Source organism: Talpa europaea (assembly GCF_964194135.1).
Source record: "Talpa europaea genome assembly, chromosome: 5".
Taxonomy (NCBI): domain Eukaryota; kingdom Metazoa; phylum Chordata; class Mammalia; order Eulipotyphla; family Talpidae; genus Talpa; species Talpa europaea.
The window spans coordinates 122567054-122588575 of record NC_140071.1 but is presented as its reverse complement, the minus strand read 5'-3'; the positions used below and the strand labels follow the sequence as shown (position 1 = coordinate 122588575).

The 21522-nt window shown below is 42.4% G+C and overlaps 1 protein-coding gene across 1 annotated transcript; it reads right to left on the bottom strand.

Annotated features, from left to right (window-relative positions):
• Positions 1-15241: 15241 nt before the first annotated feature.
• Positions 15242-18001, bottom strand: TLR10 (toll like receptor 10; the record flags this gene model as incomplete). Its single annotated transcript, XM_084233425.1, has 1 exon — positions 15242-18001. The coding sequence occupies one exon, from the start codon at positions 17999-18001 to the stop codon at positions 15572-15574; it is 2430 nt and encodes an 809-aa protein (XP_084089551.1). The 3' UTR covers positions 15242-15571.
• Positions 18002-21522: the final 3521 nt, after the last annotated feature.

The following is a 21522-nucleotide window of genomic DNA, read 5'->3' as shown; positions in this document are numbered from 1 at the left end:
TCACAGCAAAACCTAATGAAAAGAAGAGAGAATTGAATGGGAAGTACAGAGATATCCCAGGTGCCCCATGCCCCCACATGCACCCAGCCTACCCGGCTATCAGCATGTAGCAGAATCGTAGCTTTGTCACAATGGATGAATCATCGTTGACCCAAACACAGTAATTTACACTAGCCTCACTCTTACTGTTGTACAGTCGATAGGCTTTTTGTTGTTGTTGTTATAAATCTTTTTTTTTAAAGATTTATTTATTTATTTTATTTATTTATACATGCACTGGGTACAGTCAGAAGCGCAGGAGGGTGAGAGAATTCACCAGAGCCAGAGCGGGGAGCAGAGCAGGCAGAAGGACCAAAGTACACTGCTGAGGGGAGCAGCGGGCGGCAGGAGAGGTCTGCGCGCCATGTGGGACCCTCCTCCGGTGGCCGGGGGGCAGCCGGGGATTGAACCGGCGCCGCAGAGGCCGTGGGCAGCTTCGCAACCCAGCGCTCAACCGCTGCGCCACCGGGGAGGCCCCAGTCGATAGGTTTGGACAAATGAATATAACGTGCATCTATCATTATAACATCCTACAGAATAATTTCAGTGCCTTCTGTGTTCATCTGTCATCACTTCCCTCACCAATTCTGAGTAATAACTAATACTTTCTTCTATCTTTCTAGTACACATTTCACAATGTCCTATAGCTGGAATCATACAACTACAGCCTTTTCAGGCTGGTTCCTTTCACTTAGTAACATGCATTTAAATTTCCTTCATATTTATTCATGGATTGACAGGACACTATTTCTTAAAAGAATCTTTTCTACCAGAGGATAATGGATATTTATAGACATTGATGATTGAAATTTTTGAAAGACACGATATTCTCCCACTGATTTCCTAGAATGGCTCTTCCCTTTTCCACCTTGTAGGTGGGTCCAAAGTTCTGTTAAAACCATGGTCAACGATTCACTCATGTATCTAGTGTCTTTCATTGATCATTGACTGTTGTCCCCATGAAATGGGTGCATTACAAATAACCCCAACATTAAAGGTGCAGTACAAAACAACATTCAAGGTGCTCTCAGATTCTGTGGGTCAAGAATTTGTACACATGGGCCTCCCCGGTGGCACAGCGGGTTGAGCGCAGCGTTGTGAAGATGTCCACAGCCTCTACAGCGCGGGTTCCATCTCCGGCCGACCAGGGAGATTCCCACTGGTGCAGCAGACATCTCTTGACTCGCCTGCTGCTCCCCTCAGCAGTGCTTTTGGTTTGTCTGCCTGTTCTGCTCCCCACTCTGTCTCTGGTGAATCCTCTCATCCTCCCGCACATCTGGCCTGTACCCCAGCTCTTGTATAAATAAAATAAATCTTAAAAAAAAAAAAAGAATTTGTACATGGTACACCAGGGACACCGTTTCTCTGTCCAGTTACGTCTGCAGCTCAGCTGGGAAACTTGCAGGCTAGAGGATGGAGTCACCCAAGGTTCAGTCACTCATTTATCTGGCAGTTGAAGCTGGCTGTTGCCTGAGGCACCATCTGTTTTCCACATTTATTTCATTTAGTGAAATCCTGGTGACTGGGTTCAAGGGTGAACATCCTAAGGGAGAGCATAATGCAGAAAAGCCTCATTGCATTTTATAGTCTAACCTTGGAAGGTGAGCACCCTGTACCATTCCCTCTGACATCTCATAGCTTCCCCTCTCAGAGGAAGAGGAACAAACCTTTGGACCCACTAAAAGGTAGAAAAGGGAAGAGCCATTCTAGGAGAATGGAAAGTGGGTGAAAAGAACATGTGAGTGGCACAAGGGGTTAAGACTCAACCTATGAAGCTATCTGCAGCCACTGCAGCCTGAGTTCAATCCACGGCCAGGGAACTACCCATAGGACACGGCAGACCTCTCTTGTCTCGCCGCTGCTCCCCTCAGCAGCGTATTTCAGTCAGTCAGTCTGCTTGTTCTGTTCCCCACTCTGTCTCTGGTGAATCCTCTCACCACCTCCCACACCTCTGGCCTGTACCCCAGCTCTTGTATAAATAAATAAATAAATCTTAAAAAAAAAAAAGAACATGTGGAAGTGGAAATATTGTTGTTGCTATTATTGGGAAATACAATTGTTACAGGGCAGGGAGGGGGCACCACAGATCCCGCAAACCTACCTGCTCTACATAGGTTCTGCCATTTGCCAAATCAGCACAAAACATATGAGACTTTGATGAAAAGAAACTTTAATACAATTAGGAAACAATACAGGAAAGGCAAAGAACATAGTTTCTAAATCAAGCACCCAAAGTTACCTGTCCCCTCATGGGTAAAAGTCCACCCAAGCAGGATTGGCGCAGAGCAAGGCCCCAAAGCCTGCCACAAATCTAAAGCACCTTCCAGTGGGGACCCACAGAAAAGGATCAGAAACAACCAGGCAAGTCTGGGAGGAAAACAGCAAAGTCTAAATCAAGATAAAAACTGCCATTGTCACCTCCCCATGGTTCTCTCACCCACATCTGTTTCAACTAGTCCAGGACCAAAAGGCAAACACAGCTTCTTCACATGTCTCTCTGCTCCATGTGCCTCCTGCCGGTCGCCTTCTGGCTCTCCATTCTGCTTCCTTCCTTTCTCAGTCTTTTCTGCAGCTTCTTCTCTTTTTTTTTTTTTAGCTCCACCCTCCTTTGTATGGGGCAGGAAACTTGCCCTTTTCCTGGGGACCACCCTGTTGCATAATCACTTATATATGGGAGGAATTGTGCCTGGTCCTGGGAACTCATAGTGAAGAAGCCTGGTTTCTGACCTCAAGACCTAAGAAAGAATACATGAAGAGTGGGTGGGTAGGCAATAACACAAACAACTTTAAGGTCTACAGCAATGAATAAGTGGTGTGCTTGCAGAAAACATAGGAAAAATGTCATAACCCAAATTTGGAACTTAAGAAAGATTTCACAGAGAAATCATTGCAGAAGCTTACCCGCGATCTCACCTGCATGTGAAAATATCCATGGTGCTCTGCGTGATCCCCATTCAACACAGGCCACACAGCTAATGACAAATAATAGAAAAAAGGAAAGCAAAAATGGAGCCATCCTAAGTCTAACATATCCTAAAAGCCGTACTTGATGGGGAGATGGTAGAGGGTGGAGTCCAGGGGCCCTGCAAGCTCCTGCACCCCAGTCATGTTCAATCCCCAAAAGAAAATGAAACCTCTCTGACACAACAAAAATGACCCTGAAATTCCACCCATCAGTGGTTGACAAACTTCCCACCAATCAGAACTGCACTGACTGAAAACCTCTTTTGCATAAAGCAGACCTGAGTGTAGACTACCCAACTTTTTGTGTACATAAGGGAGCCCCACCTAAGGCAAACATGGCACACAGCTAGAGTGTTTCTTGGGTCTGAGTTGTGGGGACTGCTGTCTTCAAGTCCTGAATAAAGGCCTTTTCTTAGTTCTACCCTGGTTTGTGTTTGTTGCTCAACACTACCGCCTGCAGAAGCAGCTGAAGCCACTAGGCCAGAACCTGTGTGTGCCTATCACCATGTGGGTTGGCAGGTCTTCCTAAGTCTCCTTGAGAAAAATGCAATGCTGGCTGGAACCTGCCACACAGCAAAAAGGCAATATGGGCCTAACTGGTGCAGAGTCGGTGACTTCTAGGGTCGCTTGGAATTATTAAAACAGATTTATGAAAATTAAATGCTCAGAGAGCTTGTGCTGAAAATGGGTCTGAGGCCAAAGATGACAGGAGAGACTTTCACTAAATTTCTCTACTCTGTACATGCCTCTTCCTCCTACCTGTTCCAGGCTTCAGAGAGTACTCAAGAGAGTAACATCTGGAAACCACTGATCTAGTCTGTACCTGCCTTTCACAGACAGGAAACTGAGGCCAGAGATGACCCAAATCCAGGCTGAGTGGTTTTTTGCACTAGAAAACATTCCTTTGAAATGTGTGGACATTTGTACTGGAGTTTGGAGAGATTATCAATTAATATCCTAATTTATGATTAGCATTGGGGATACCAAGGGCGAAACATCCCTGGCTATCCCTGTTTCTCCTGGCAGTTAACATCCCATGTGGTGGTGGAGGCCCCATTCTCTCCCACGCTGCTACCCCTCCCCCTTGAGGTATGTTCAATTCCCTCAGAGCTGAGAGAGGCAGCGATTGAGTCTGAGTGAATGATATAGCCCTTTAATTTGCTTTTAATTATCATGGCCTGCTAACCCTTCCAAAGACCCTTCACAGAGAGTGGTTTTATTTTTCCACTTATTAACCTCATTCACTAGACTGGAAAAAGAATTCCCCATCTCTCAAGACCTCTCACGACTCCTTTTTTTTTTTTTTGCACATACACCCTGCCCTCCCCGCCCCCCCCCCCCCCCCCCCCCCCGCCCCTCACCACCAGCACCAGAAAGTAATGTGTGTAAAACCTCAGCCAAGTATATTGTGGTTTCAAACACAAGCCTGTTGGGAGCAGAAGTCCCTGGGATTGTTGCGTTTCAGCCTCAGGCAATCGCCCCAATGGCCTAAGTCTGTGAAAGGGAGGGGCCTGAATGGCCTTTTAATTCAGCCCAAATCTGTGGGGAATGGGCAGGCCTGTCAGTTGGTACTGTTAGTCTTACCCTGGGGCCTCTTTTCCTAGTCAGCCCTCCCTGCCCTGACTTGGCTAGCACTGCAATGCCTGGAATTCCTCACTCCTTGGGAAGTAAACCAGCAATCCCAAGGACTTGGTGAATTCCATTCATTTTGAGAGTGCCATTTTTCATAAAGTTATTCCTACACACACCCACACACACAAACCCCACTTGGCTGCTCTAATAAGGCCTTAATCATGTGACTGTTACGTGTGTGTGTGTGTGTGTGTGTGTGTGTGTGTGTGTGACAAAATAACTGGTATGTAGGTCAGAGGTGCAGGTTGAGGGTAGGGAGAGAGTTCACCAGAGACAGAGTGGGGGACAGAACAGGTGAATCTACTGAAATACACTGCTGAGGGGAGCAGCCATGGAGACAGAAGAGGGCTGCTGCACCAAATGTGGGTTGGCTCCCTGGCAGAGAGTGGTGATAGTGCTGAGACTTAACCCATAGGCCACCAAGGTTATTTACTTTTTAAAGTGGTTTTTGTGGTTGTTGCTGTTGCATGGGAAACCTAAGAGAATAGACTGTGTCACTACTACAATTGATGCAAAACATTAACAGGGTTAAGAGGTGAATACCTCTATCCCTGGGCTTTAAAGAATGAGTTTAAATCCTGTCTCCCCCACTTAGGATTTCAGACAATTTACTAAACCTGTCTGTACTTTCCTGGACTTCAGTTCCTTCATCTATAAATATTTATAGTCACAAAGTCAATGAACGATTAAGTGCATTGTTCCGCCCTGGTGGTGCAAGGGGTTAAGTCTCAACACTATCAAGGTATCACCAGCCACTATAGAATGAGTTGATCCCTGGCCAGGGAGCTGACCCACATGGCACAGCAGACCTCTCCTGTCTCACCCACTGCTCCCCTCAGCAGTGTATTTCAGTAGATCTGCCTGTTCTGCTCCCCACTCTTTCTCTGGTGAATCCTCTTACCACCACCCCATGCCCCCGCACTTCCGGCCTACACTCCGCAGCTCTTGTAAGCATAAATAAATAAACTAAATCTTTTTTTTAAAAAAAAGACCTGTGAATTAGAAAAATAGATTTTGGTTATTATAAACCATCACTATTTTAAGTTTTTTAAAATACATAATTCGAGCAATCACTAACTAGTACATTAAGTTAAAATAATTTTTTTTGAAAGATACTAGAGGTTCACAAAAACAATAAAAGGGTGGAAGCTTAGAAATAGTCAGGAAAAACCCACAGATTCCACTCCTAGGCATCGATCCAAAAAATCCAAAAACACTAATTCAAAAGGAAGAGTGCGCTCGCGTGTTTACTGCAGCGCTGTTTACTATAGCTAGCCGATGGAAAGAAACTAAGTGCCCCAGAACAGATGACTGGATCAAGCAGATGTGGTGTATACACAATGGAATACTACTCAGCAATCAAAAAGGATAAATTTATGCCATTTGCAGCAACATAGGTGGAGCGTGAAATGACAATGCTAAGTGAAATCAGTCAAAGAGAAAGATAAACACTGGATAGTATATGTGGATTAACAGTCTGATAAAGACAAGCTGAAAACCTAACCCTTGATAGCTGACCACAGAACTGAAGCACCAAATGGGGGAGAAGGTGGGAGAGGGCAAAGAACAAAGAGGGAATGAAGCACAAAGGTCTTTGGTGGTGGAACATGGGTGAGTTGGGGGGGGGCACTATGGTAGTAATACCTGATGGGGTACTCCAATATTACCTCAGTTAAAAATTAATGAATTAATTATTAAAAAAAGAAATAGGCAAGAAGAAGGGTATTTCCAGATGATAGGATTCAAAGATCATCAAGAAGATTTTTTTAAGATTTATTTATTCATTTATGCATCCAAGAACTGGGGTACAGGCCAGAGGTGAGGAGGGTGAGAGGATTCACCAGAGACAGAGTGGGGAACAGAACAGGCAGATTGACCAAAGTACACTGCTGAGGGGAGCAGTGGGCGAGACAGGAGAGGTCTGCTGCGCCATGTGGGTAGCTCCCTGGCCAGGGATTGAACTCATGCTGCAATGTCTGCAGATAGCCTCACATATTGTGTCTTAACCCCTTGCACTACCAGAAAGGCCCCAGCTCTGTTACTTATCAGAACTGTTTTCCTGTGTCCATATGGGACATACCTCATTGTTCTAATTGACTTAACTAAAGCAGTGCTTCCAGGGAAGGCCACCTTATTTACTACCTGGCCTCCGTGAGGTCTCCACTGAGACCATCATCATTCAATAACAACACAGAAGACAAAAGGAATAATCTAGACAGAATATAAGGTATAGGGAATAGCAACAAGCAGGATGGTATTTGATTTTGCTTCAAAAACTGAGGTAATCAGTGCCTCCCCGGTGGTGCAGTGGGTTGAGAGCAGTGCTGTGAAGCTGTCCGCAGCCTCTGCAGTGCCGGTTCGATTGCCAGCCAGGGAAATTCCCACCTGGCGCTGCAGACCTCTCCTGTCTCACCCACTGCTTCTCTGAGCAGTGTATTTTTGTCCTTCTGCCTTGCTTTCCGCTGTCTCTGGTGAATTCTCTCACCCTCCCGTGCCTCTTGCTTGTACCCCAGTGCTTGTATAAATAAATAAATCTTTAAAAAAAAAAAAAACACCAAGGTAATCAACATGTGCTTTGTCTCACATAACCAGCTGGGAATAGCTGGAAATAGTTTTTGTTGTGGAATAGCCTGAACAGAACTGTGTTTTAGGAAAATTATTCTTCCTAGGGAGTATATTTGGGGAACAGATGGGAGAAATTGGCCGAGGAGTCTCTTTCTAAAGTGAAGTTTTCCAGGAGGATGTAACCATGGGGAACTTCTCTGAATTCAGCTTCCTGTTCCCCAAATGTCTCTCATGCAAGGCTAACACAGGCCTGATCCTTCTGATCATGAGACAAGTCAGGTGTGGTCAGGATTGCCCACCAGGTGTGAGGACAGCAGTTGGGGTGTGTTTCTACATTGGGAGTTCCCATTCTGAGGCTATCAACCATTTAGAGAGCCTTAGAATTGTTAGGGGGAAAGGATGTCCTAAAGCTAATTCCATACAGGCTTTGTGGACTCCACCCCCACCCCAGGCCAAAATCAAAGACTGGGAACTCCAAATCCCATCACCACCAAAGGGAAGGTGGCTGGGACCTGACGGTGGGGTTAAGCAGCCAGGTAGATATAAAAGGCAGACACGTGGGCTTTGGGGGATCCCCATTTTGGCTCTCCACCAGCTCGCAGCGTCTGGCCAGCTCTGAGAGTGCCTTTGGGTTTCCAGGTCGGCGGATCGGGTAGGACGCATTAAAGACTTTATTTCCCTATTTTATCCCTGAGTTGTACATTTTCCTTATTTCCTTTTCCCTTGTAAATAAACCTTGTATTAACCTTTTGTGTGTGCCTGCAGTGGAGTATTAATAAGTCCCTTTTAAGCGCGCCGGTGAGGACCCACAGCCAGGCAACCCGTTCGATATCGGGGCTGCCCTATAACAGCATGTAGGGTAAAGAAAATGTCAGGCTTTTCTGCCCTCCCGCCATCAGGATAGATGATGGATCCTTGTCCTGAATGCATGCCTGATGGCGGGCACCTGGAATAGGGTGTGGGCATAGGTAGATGGGATTCAGCTGAGCTAAGACTGTGCTTTTAAGGGCGGCGTCATGGGGGGACGCCAGCAGCACCAGTAGCAGCAGCAGTAGAAGCCGAAGAGAAGCCAAGATCACGAGAGAGCCCAGATAGAGTGAAGACTTGCTGGGGGCTGGGAGGCTGGCTGGCCTCCCAGCCCCCCAGCCAGCACCCCTGCCTGCCATATGCCTGGTGAACCCCAAATAAAAAACCTGCAAAACTACTGAGGACTCTGACTCCTCCTTTACCCGGTCTGCATGGGATCAGAAAACCTGCACTGTGCCCAGTCCTGCCTTTACAATTGGCGTATGTCGGCAATATCCATGCAGACGGGTATTGGAGCCCTCCGAAGACCTGGAGGGACTAAGGAGAGCAGACTGCCTGTGATGACGCTGGAGGTGCCATGGCGGCACAGAAGGTGGACAACATCCAGGAGCTACAGGACGAGACCTGGCGTGAAGGAGATGCCCGAGAGAACCAGACAACGACATCTGAAAGGACCGGCCAACAACCCCTGAGGCAGCAGAATCGTCGGGGAGGAGAGGACCACGATTCATCGCTCGCTGCTGCTGACACAGGGAGAGGCCAATGGACTTGAACTGATGGACTGATGGACTTGGACTGACAATCCCGCCAGAAGGCGGAGGACCTTGCAAGTTGATATGTTTTGGGACCCTGGGGGTGGAACAGTTTTGTTTGTAAACTCCAGGAGATGGGAATCTGGGGGTGGCCAGTGGGCCTAGATGGCCAAAAGCAGCCTGTTATGCCCAGCAGCCAGGTGGAGGAGAAAAGCCAACTAAGAAGGCAAAAGCTGGTACTGATGCTAAGTTGAGAAGCCCTAAGCGGCTGTTAAGCAGCCTGAGTATGCTGAAGCCCTGTGAGTCTCGTAAAATCACCTGTGGGTGATGCCCTGCTCATTCTTGAGCGAGGGTGAGGAGCTGAGGAGCCTGTCCTTGGGGGACGGGTGGGGAACGTGGCTTGGGGTGGAGCCCAAGACGAATGCAGAGTTTGGATCCCCGACCCATGTGCTTGTGCAGTGGGTTGGCCTGAGTGCAGGGGTCTGTGAGTCGCATGGGTGGCCATGAAGGCCGAGTGTTGGAGCGACTGCAGACAGAAACCCTGAGGGTTGGTGATTACCCCCAACAGAATAAAATTGCCAATCCCAGAGCTAGTGCATCCTGGGGGTGGATGCTGTGTGTGCCTTGTGGCCGAGACTACAGCCAGAGAAGGCCAGGAAGCCTGACGGCTCCTAGTGTGATATAGTAGATGCCGTGAGTGATTCCCCTCCCTCGTATGAGCAGTGCCTTCGGCAGCAGATTTGGTGGCTCATCTGCTGGTACCAGTAATTGTCTTTTGCACTAGGTTGGTGCCCTGCCTGGACTTATTTGTGTTCTGTTGTATTTTGTTATATTGTATTTTGTTATATTTGATGTATTTGTTTTTGTGGGCCATGGCTGCATTGTTTGTTTGCTTATAAAATTTTATATATATGTATAGACTGTATGGCAGAAAACCCTGAGGGGGTGGACTGTAGGGTAAAGAAAATATCAGGCTTTTCTGCCCTTCCGCCATCAGGATAGATGATGGATCCTTGTCCTGAATGCATGCCTGATGGCATGCACCTGGAATAGGGTGTGGGCATAGGTAGATGGGATTCAGCTGAGCTAAGACTGTGCTTTTAAGGGCGGCGTCACGGGGGGGACGCCAGCAGCACCAGTAGCAGCAGCAGGAGCAGCAGTAGAAGCCGAAGAGAAGCCGAGATCACAAGAGAGCCCAGATAGAGTGAAGACTTGCCTGCCAGCCTCCCAGCCCCCCAGCCAGCACCCCTGCCTGCCATATGCCTGGTGAACCCCAAATAAAAAACCTGCAAAACTACTGAGGACTCTGACTACTCCTTTACCCGGTCTGCATGGGATCAGAAAACCTGCACTGTGCCTGTTCCTGCCCATACACAGCAAGAGATGCCAAGGCTGTGGATGTCCAAGCATGGCTGAGGCTGGGCAAATAACATCCTGTGGGCCTGCACTGCCCTTCCCCAAATGTCGAAATGATTGGGTTTAACTCAGTGCAAAGTTATTTTTAAGAGTTATTAGAGTCATAGTAATAATTTCTTGCTAGAATAGATTTTTCTAGACCAACTAATACTAAATACAAACAAAATTATTGTCAACATGGAGCTGCAAAACTGAGATAACATAGCACCTGCCTTGCTGAATTGTCACATGACTGAATGCTTACAGGTGCTTAGAATGGTCCTTGGAAATGGTAAATGTTCAGCAAATCTCAATCATTATTAGAAAGTGATCCTTAGCTTTGATAATCACTCATTGAGATTATCTCTAAAACCATCCTTTGTGTCTCTGGGTTTTAATGACTTGTATTTTCTGGAAAACTCATGAAGGGAAAAGAAATTCCTTGGGCTCTGTGAATCCTGCAGTTTCTAATACAGTAAATGACTAAACCTGTAAGTCGTTCTCAGCTTGGATAAAAGGCATCCGACCCAGTCTTTTTAATTGACTGACTGGCCAGGAGAGGCAGCGCTCAGACGCCTCAGGGCACTAGGTTATAATGGCCACCTGCCTTCTTCAGCCAGGACTGAACTAATCCTGGGAGACTCAGCTTGGAGGCCAGACAGCCCCGCGGCAATCACCAGAGTAGCCACAGGGTGGCACTGTGACCCAAAGTTTCACAGAAGGGCCCGCCTCTGGGAGCAAAACCTCGGTTCCTTTTTTCATGTTTCCTTTTCCAATATTTCTCAAACCTCACTGCTCATGCAAATCAGCCAGGATCTTGCTAAAAAGCAAATTCTAACTCGGTCGGTCTGGGATGGAGCCTAAAATTCTGCATTTCTTCAATCTCTCAGAAGATGCTGGTACTATAGTGCAGGAGAATTTTCACAAAGCCTCATATCTGACCTGGGCAGAAGTACGAATTAAGTAGACCTTCTAGCACAGCCCTGTTCTGGGCCTTTCAGAGGCTGTGAGGAGAAGCTTCGAAGAAAGAAAATGAGAAACAACAAAAGAATAGGTCCCACAAGTCCCTTCAACTCGCCCTCTGAAGAGTGACAGCAGGGATAGGTCAAGGTGAGCCACTGTCAGAGTGGACCTGTTCTTTCTCTGACACAAAGACTCTTTATATAGAGAATTTAAGGAATTTACAAAACACTAAGCTGCAAATGCTTCAGCAAACATACCATAGCTGCCCCCAAAAGCCACATCAGGGGTTCTGGTAGTTTTCATACTATGCCTTAGAAAGAGCCAACCTGGGCCTTCCTGGTGGTGCAGGGGTTAAGTCAGCCCTATCAACTTAGCGCCAGCCACTGCAGCATGAGTTCGATCCCCCGGCCAGGAAGTTACCCACATGGCACAGCAGACCCGTCCTGACTCACCTGCTACTCCCCTTGGCAGTGTATTCCAGTCAATTCCAGTGAATTCTCTCATACCTACACCCCACCCCACCCCAACACACACACCTCTGGCCTATATTCCAGTTCTTGTATGCATAAATAAATGAAATAAATCTTAAAAAGAAAGAAAAAAAGCGCCAACCTAAGAATTGAAGAACTGGACTAAGAGGAAGGGGCACTTTTCTGACAACGTTACTCTTGCATGCACAATGAGATCTAATTTAATATCTTGAACTTCTGCTTTCCACATCGGAAAAGGCTGTGGGGAGCAACTAGCCAAGTGAAGCCACTCCTCACTCCTGCTCTTGACTTCTGTGGGGCCCTGGCTTTAAGGTTAGAGACAAACTGCAAAATAAGAACTTGCACTATAGCTGGGGCCCCTGGGCTTCCTTTTCTCTTGGTACATTTTTTTCAACATTTTAAAGATTAAAATGTTTTGGAATTTTATATCAAATGTGCCATATACATTGGAAAGGTGAAGAAATAGGATATACCTTTATGTTTTTTGAATTTTATGAATTCTGAATCCTTTTTAATACCTTCATATATCATTTTGTCCTTTTTATTCTTGGGCTCAACGCTGAGTTTTAAGACAGATTATTCAAAAATTAAAAACAAAATTGTACCTATTCAGTTTTGGGCCAGTATGTCAGCTCAGTTTAAAGTTTACCCAGCTTCCCTCCTGTAAACACTAAGGAAGATGCTGGCTCTAAGCTTTTTCTGAGGTCCTTACTGCGGAGTTCATTTCTCACCCCCATCCACCCTGCCACCTTCTTCCTCTCCTGGCCTCCTTAAGGGACAAAGCTCACCATCCAATTTGCATAAAATATGTAGCATGTAGGATGTCCAGAAGCTTCACTGCTAGGGTAATATTCATGCCCCTCTACTTATATGCATTAATTGATATGCATAGGGAGGAGGGGAGAGGAGTATTGGGAGATTGGAAAGGAGAGGTAGGAAGGCACAATGAAAATGTTGAGGTGTTTCATACGCCCTGTTCCCATGGACTATTTTTCCAGCTCTCATGAAAGAGAGGAGTGAGTGCTGATACATGGGTTTAGGACAGGCGAATAGAGACACAGTGAGGCTGGGTCCCTGCATTGCAGCTTTGGGTTCCTGAGAGGTCAGCCAGTTCCCAGGGGACAGAAGTTGAAAAAAACTTCTATTTGGTTTGTAAAATCAAATAGTCGAACTATATGGGTTAGGTTTTCCCCTAACCCTTGCATAACACATATAATTTGACTATTTGATTTTACAAACCATATGTTTGGCTTAGGAAACTGATTTTCTGAACATTTTAAAGATTAAAATGTTTTGGAATTTTATATCAAATGTGCCATATACATTGGAAAGGTGAAGAAATAGGATATACCTTTATGTTTTTTGAATTTTATGAATTCTGGAACATTAATGTGTCAAAACATAAACTAGAAAGGGAAACAGCAAAGGAACAGATTTCATTTTTACCTAACTGGCTAATTATTCAGTTTCATCCTCATAAATGTATTATCAAGCATCAAAAGATTAAGTGATTTTCTTCATTTTTACCTTTCAGAAAAATAGTCCAGAAAGAACCCACATGAATATTTAGCAATGTTTTTTAATTGAACAGAAATGTTTATTTTTTATGTTATAATAGTTATAGAAACATTTCATCAGCTAATTACATTGGTTATACATACTCGTGGTGTGTTTTTATTGAAATGAATCTGCAGGATTTTCCTATTTCCTCAGCATCTCTTCAACTATGCAGATTCATGAGATTGTGTATATAGCCATAGTCACCATAGTCACTTTTTATTTTTAAAAATTGACTTATAGATTTCAATAGTTAAAACTATGGTCTATTTGTGCATATCCAATTGAATAATAATTTCTGGCTTTATTTTTGAAGGTTTATCTGTTTTTCAACAGTTGTTTAATATGACATAAGGTTTTAAATTTTTAGTTATTTTTAAAATTAACTCAAAGCAAGGAGAGGAAGACTGGAATGCTGAGTCACTGACACCCTGTTTTCAAGAGATATTGAAGGCACCGCTCTGTGGAACTCAGCATGGCTCCTCATCTCAAAGATAAATGGAGTTGGATGATTTCGGGAAAGCACACTTAGCATGGACAGTAGCATCTTCTAGAAGGTGCCCACATTCAACTATGTGAATAGGGCCCAGCTCTTTCAAGGACCTGAAAGGACCCAGGTCCAACCACCTGAGATCACTAGAGTGCAAGAAATGGTGTGCAAGCTCCTTGGAGCTCGCAGAAATGCTCATGGGGAGGGACTTGGCAGGAGGACCAGAAGTCCTGCTGAAGAACAAAGGAGCAAGGATAAGAATTTGGGGTCGGTGAGGTTCATGTGCCATCTTTGTAGCCACCAAGGGCTTGGCAGCATTTGGCTTACATGCTCAATGATGAGAATTGCTTTTAAAGAACAAGACAAACCCTCCAAGAATAAGATCTAATAGAAACAAGCATTTCCACGGTGACTGTCACTACATAGGAAACATATAGTTACCAAGCTCTAGGCATAGCAGGGTAACATGAAAGCAAGTCTACAATCAGACTGCCTTGGATTTCTGTGGTTTATTAGTAACAAAACCCTTAGTTTTTCTTACCTTGAATGCTTTATCTGTTAAATAAAAATCCAGTGACTATGCCTGAGGAAGGAAATCCTATGCTTCCACAATACTAACAAGGATGTAAACCAATGTTACTTCAATTCAAAAAAAAAAAAAAAAATCTGCACTTCAATCCTGAAACCAGTTGAGTCCCTACTAAGTTCCTCTGGCTAACCCAATAGCCATCTCATAAACATTCATTGAGCAGCTTCTCTGATCCAGGACCTGATCCTACTACTGCCAGTTCAAGCTGGGAGAGAAACCTGCCATAGTTTTTGAGGAGCTCATAGACTAGTGAAAAAGGAAAGCTTTAAAAACATGCATAATCAGTTCAGTTATAGAAATATGCCCACAGTGTTATAAAGAATCAATAAGTATCACTTCTGGGGAGTGAAGTGAGGAAGGTTTCAAACTTCTTTGAAAGTTGACACTTGGAATGTGTCTTGAAGGATTTCTAAGACTTCCTGACTGAACCAAGGTGAGAGAGATATGACAGGCAGGTATGATGCAAAATGTTAGGGTCTAGGGGCATGAAAGAAAAGGGAATATAGTAATAGGAAAGGATGAATAACTTCATAAGTCTCAATAAGATGCAAGGAAGTGGGAGGAAATTGGTGTCAGATCTTAAAGGAACAGCACATTTTCTATTTTTATAATTTCTATATTTATAAAACATTCATACTTTTCCTAATCAGAAAAGTAACTTGATGTTTCTTTTTGAAATATAATTTGGCAAAATTCAGGTGAGCTTGTTTTCTATGACCAGTGAGACTAGAAGGAAAGAGTCAAGTAATAAGTAGGATGCATAAGATTTAAATATTATATTTAAAGTTTTTTTTCTACTTATAAAAGAAGAAGATTCATTCTAAGCAACTCCGCCATTGTAAAAATATGCAACATAAAAATCAAATGTTCCCTGTAATGCGAGCTCCTAGACCCAAACCACGGTTACTGCAACCAATATCCTGTAATAGATTCCTTCAGACTTTTTTTTTCAATGCATAAACCAACATATTAATATTACTTTCTTCATACCAGTAAATCTATAGCTACCTCATTCTTTTTAATGGCTGTGTAATATTCTATTATAGAAATGTACTGTAATTTATTGAATTGATCCTTATTTGTGGACATTTGAGCTGTTTTTTCATAATCATAAATAATAATCGGATGAGCACATTTTTATATTTTGTAAATTTGTGTTTCTGTGGGATAGATACATTCTTAGAAAACCATCAAGGAACTGACATGATGATGGAACTTGTTTTTTTATTTTAATAGATATTGCCTAATTGCCATCATAAGGTTGTATCATAAGTTGTATCATCCCATAGTATAGGCAGCCCCCAGTTCCTCTAAGGAAGGGAAGGTTTTATAGGCAGTCTGTTCTTATCAGAGACATTGCAGAACCTCGAGATTCTTCATTCAGCTCTGTGAATGTTTGTAGTTCACACATCTCTCTGGTTTCTAACAAATTAACTTTAAAGGCAGCTTGAAGGTATGCCCAAAAAAGTCCACATTTACGCCTATCCTTGGGCCATTCCAAGCATGCTTTCTTTTCCATGAGAGCTTTCAGCATAGGATACCTGGGAGGAACACAGTAGAGTGGAATGGGTTCCAGTAAGATAAGAATTATGTCATCAGAATTTTCATGGAAGAGATTGTGATGTGCAAAGCATTGTTCATAATGGCACCACTCACTCTGAACAAAGCTGGGAGATAAAACAAAGATGGATTTGTAGCTTTTCTTGATGCAGTTTATGATATTATCAGCAATGCTCTTGTCAGGGTCAAAGTTTCCCTCATGAAGGCAAATCAAGACAGAACCATTTTCTTTCTCTAGATTAGGGATCAATTCATGCTTTACCCAGGCAGAATCATGTTCACTGTATGAGATAAACACATGGAATTGAGCATTTCTCTTGAGTTGTCCTTGAGTTGTCTTCCTAATCCTGTGCCATATCTGTGTCCATTGACATAGCATCCTGAGATACCAGAGCAGATCTAAGTGGAAGCAGCAGCAGATCACAGCTATCCCCAGAACTAGCATGATAACCACGATGGTGATGATCAACAGAGCTGTGTTGCAGGATAATTCAGGAAGGTGAACATCCTTTAACTGAGTCCCCTTTAGATTCAAAGGATATTCACATATGTATGAATCTGACCATCCAACCAACATGACCTCTGAGTATTTTTCAATGAAACCTCTTAACTCACAAGTACACCAGAATGGATTTCTTCCTACATTTAAAGTCTTAACTTCCTGACAGCTCTGAAAAAAATCCAGAGACGGACTAAGAATTAAATTCATTTCAACATTTAGTATTGAGAGTCTTCTGAAATGACTGCATCCAGGAAGATCGGTTAGAAAATTAAATGCAAGATTTAGTTCCCTCAAAGACTTCAGATGAATAATCTCTTTAGGGACAGTATGAATTTTGTTATTATTCAGGTCAAGTGTCTGAATACTTCTAGGCAAGCACTTGAAGACAGAGTCAGAAAATTTATTGGATGACAGGTTCATGTTGATCAAGGTTTCTGGCCACAAGCAATTCTCATCATTTTCATGTTGTAACAGATTTTGACTAACATCTAGATGCTTCAAGGATGTATTATTAGCAAAGCAACTAACCAAAGAAAGTGTCTCCAACTTATTGCCTTTCAAAATGAGAGTTTTCAAATAAGGCAATTGGATAGGCCTTTTAAATAGGTCATCTGTTAAGATATTATCAGCAAAATTTAAATATTGGAATCTTGTAGGATAAGTAGGGAACAGCATGTGTGGCATTTGTGCATCTGATATTGTCAGATTTTCTATATTCATTTTGGTAAAAAACAAGTAGACTCTGTCTTGTGGAATATGAAAAATCCTGAAATGTACCTTCTCCAATTTTACAGTTCTCATTACAGAATGTGAATAGTCAAGTGAATTGTGGTCAACATAAACCTTACCTCCAAAAGTCACATTTTGGATCTGGAAATATTCCACTGACGTATGCCAAACAAATTGGAAGATGAGGAAAAGGTCCTCCCAGAGTAAATCAATTTTATTAAGTAACAGGACAGTTGTCTTGGTACTCTCTAAAATAATATTTTGTTTAGTTTCATAACTTGCAAGTTGGCTTTTGGTATCTATATTTGTCATTTCTAATATTTTTGAGGTCTTCATTCCATCACACAAAAGAACCCAGAAATTTGTGTTTATTGGTAAAACAATGTGAAGTTTTGTTGTATTTAAGATGGGCAGGCTACCCTCTTCATAATGAGCAAGAGTTTTCAATCCTAAGAAGACAGTGTTTAGATGCAAATGAGCAATTTTTTGGAAATCTGATTTTTGTATTTTTGTCCCACTCAAACCTAAGGTCTCCAGGTGTGACATGTTTCCAGTCTGTTCACAGATAGGTATGGTGTCAAAGTCATTGAAAGAAAGATCTAGATGTCTCAGACTTGTCAATGAATGCCAAGTCACAGTCTTTAGTTTGTTGTAAGATAAATCTAAATATAGTAGCTCCTTGTTAAATTCAAAGATCTTGGTATCCAGCTGTTGGATTCTATTATGGCAGAGAATCAAAACTTTCAGTTTAGACAAAGAATGAAAATCTGAACTCTGAAGTTGAGAAAGGAGGTTGTAGGATAAATCCAGTGTTGTTGTGGTTGAGATCAAGTCTGCAGGAACCTTTCTTAGAGACATATTGGTGCAATTGGTAGTCAGTTCCCTTTCTTCTGGCACCTTTGGAGCCCAGCCATACACTGACATAATGATGCTACACAGCACACAAATGTTTCTGATAGGACACATTGTAATTCCAAGGACTTTATCACTCGTTGACATATGAATGATAAAGATGAGTCAAAATCCTAGAAAGAGAGCATATAATGTTAAATGGTTATTTGGTTTGTTAAATCTCATAGCCTTTTTTTTTAAATGCCTACATACAGCAATTGGGTAGGATCCCAACTTGTATGCCTAGTCTTTGACTTGACCTCAGAGCATGGCTTATTGATTTCCAAACTATTACGTCCTGTCCCTATCTCTAAGGCAAGTCAGGATTCCCAGCAGCAAGTGCCTCTCTCTCAGTTGAGTATAAGAACTGCATTGCCAGGCCATACTCAACATCATCCCTCATACCCCCTATCGATAAGGTGAAAGCTTTAAGAAAATTAAAAGTAATTTTTTATTAAGATTTTTCAGAGTAGATTAAGGTTCACAGAATTGAGCATACTTCTTCTACCCTCATGCCTGTATAGCCTCGTCCACTATTAATATCCTTCACTGGACTGGCACACTTGTTACAGTTGATGGGCTTATAATGACATGTCATCCTAATGATGACATAGTTTACATTGGACTTTATTCTTGGTGTTGTATATTCTTTGTGTTTGGACAAATGTATAATGACATGTATCCATAACTATGCATAGCTATGGTGATACAGAGTGTTTTCACTGCCCTATAAATCCTCTGTGCTCTGCCTAGTCAGGCTTTCCCCCTCACAACCCCTGGCCACCACTGATCTTTTTAATATCTCCATAGTTTGACCTTTTCTAGAATGCCATATAGTTGGAACTACACAGTAGGCATCTTTTTCAGATTAACTTCTTTCACTAATATGCATTTAAGGTTCCTCTGTGTCTTCTCGTGGTTTAATATCTCATTACTTTTTAGCATTGAGCATTCCATTGTCTGAAGAGTACTTCAGTTTATTTGTTCATTACCTATTGAAGGATATCTTGGTTGTTTCCAAGGTTTGGCAATAATGAATAAAGCTGCAATAAACATCATGTTCAGTTTTTGTATGAACATAGTTTTCTTTTTTTAATAATTTATTTTTTATTTATATCTTTTACATCATTGTGTATTCTCTGTAAAATTCCACCACCAGTTCACCAGTGAGCCATCACCATAGTCCCCTGTGCCCTTCGCTCACCTGTTTTGATCCTTTTTCTTCCCCATCCCTTTCAGAATGTCTCTTATTTATGGTTCCCTGCTAGTTTTGGTTTATTATTGTTGTTGTTGTTGTTGTTGTTATTTTTTCCTGATACCTTATTTGGTTCCCCTATATTCCTCCTATAAGTGAAACCATTCAGTATTTTTGTTTTTCCTTCTGGCTTATATCACTGAGCATGATCCCTTCAAGCTCCTGGACATAGTTTTCAATGAAAGTAAATTTTAATTACTAAATACTGTAGGTCCCTGAATTAACATCATTTAGTTGTACCTCAACTTTTTCATTTGTGCACACAGAGACTCCGTTGAGTTAAAATCAACTTTCAACTTTTACCACATACATGAAAGATCCAAAACTCAGAAAGAAACAGAATAGATCCTGTCCTTATGTCTCCACGTGACTCTGGCTCGGTGGCAAAATAAATCTGGATTGCTGCCAAATAATAATGATAAAGATGAAAAGTTTCCACTTCTTAGGGGTTTTCTATGTTACCAACTTTTTCTATGTTCACCCAGCCCAACAACAAAACCTCATCTGAAACTTACTTTAAAGAAGGGAGGTGGAACTCACTCTTTTTGAACTTCTCTAAATATAATAAAATAAAAAGTTCCTATTTCTCAGATGATGCTTGAACATTTTGACATTTTGTTAAAACATTTAAAAAGTAGAACATAAACTTGATGAAAGATGCACTCAGTATCATATATTATTATCACATTCCTACCACTATTACCATTCTGCTGAAAGCAGGTGAGAAACAGAGAATGACTTTCCCTAATAGCTTATGATTTAAAAGTTCAAATCAAAAGATACCATTGAATTAATATTGGCAGTTTTCCAAAGAATACACAATCATCTAACTTCCCTTTCCTGATGATGAAAAGAATGGAGAAGGCATTAAAAGTGCATTGAATGTTGAAAGTTCTTTGCTATATAAGAGTAAAAAGGACTGGTTTTTTGAGTGTTTGTGTGTTTGGTATAGAACTAAATGCTTTCCATACATTACTTGTTCGTTCCTTTAACAATCCTTCAAAATAGTGCCTATTTTTATCCCTATTTTATAATTGTGGAAGGTAAAACCCAGTGATTAAGTGACTTGCTTAGGTGACCCAGTGAATAAGTGACAGAGCATGGATTTGAACCCACAACTATCTGGACCTTCAAACTCCTCAGTGAAGCAGCTTAGGATGTGATTGCCAAGGTTGATTCCATTGGCAGGACTAGCTGTCATGGTGGCCTCTTTCTCTCTTTCTACCCCGTGTGCCTCTCTCTGTGTAACATGCAGCTCCTAGGGGCCCCTGCTAGATGTCACAAATTCTAACTCAAATCCATGCATTATTAAGAGAAGTTAAAATTCACAAGAATTGAAATGAAACTCCAAGTGCACACAGCTCTAATTAAATGCTTGGTGTAGGCAATCTGTGAGAAAGCTCTTCTAGGAATTAGAAGCCTAGATGCTATTAATCATTTTCTATTCTATAGTAGCCACGTGGCCATCCACTTTTGGCCATTTTGGACTCCGCAGGAAACTGAGAAATAACTGATTTGTGCAAAATCCATCAGACGTTCCTCTACTTTGAGACATACAGCACAAAAACAGAACTTTTAAAGAGAATAAAGGTAGCAAATAAGCTCCCTTTAAATAAAGCAACAATAAGCTTTAAATAGCCTCACCTAGCAAGCATTGTTAATGTGCATTACCAGGAAACCAGTCCTGTAGAAAACCTGCCTCAATGCCTGTGGCATCGCCTGACTGACCAGGTACTGACCAGGCTCAATCAGTGACCCTTAAAATGAAACCCAAGCCTTCAAGTACAGATGAGACATTTCCTAAGATCAAGGACTGCAAGGTAACTCACTAACCACTGATCTTTACATGAACATAGACAAAATAATCAACACTGAAAGTTTGAATAAATCTATTTTTCTCCCATCTACTTGATTTCAAACTATCATTTTAGAAAAGACCCTTATTACATTTTTTGTGAGCATTACAACAAACAAAGCTAACAGTTCTTACCCCAGGCTAAGAGGGGTCTGGGGAGAGCTGCTGGTGTGGATGAGTCATAGACAGAAACAGAACTGCCTGTGGGAGAATATTGAATCTAGCTTTTCTGTGAAGCATTAGCCCTTGTGCCCTCTACTGCAGGGCGATGGCATTGCGCGTTGCATACCTTCATTATAAATTCAGAGCACTTTTTAAAATTTTGCAGTAAACTAGACATAAAATTTACCATTTTAAAGTATACAATCCCGTGGCATTAAGCCTATTCATGTTGTTGCACAACTGTCACCACTGTCTAGCCCCAGGACTTTTTCATCCTCGCAAACTGAAACTGTACCCATTAAGAGCTCTCCAACCCCCTTCCCT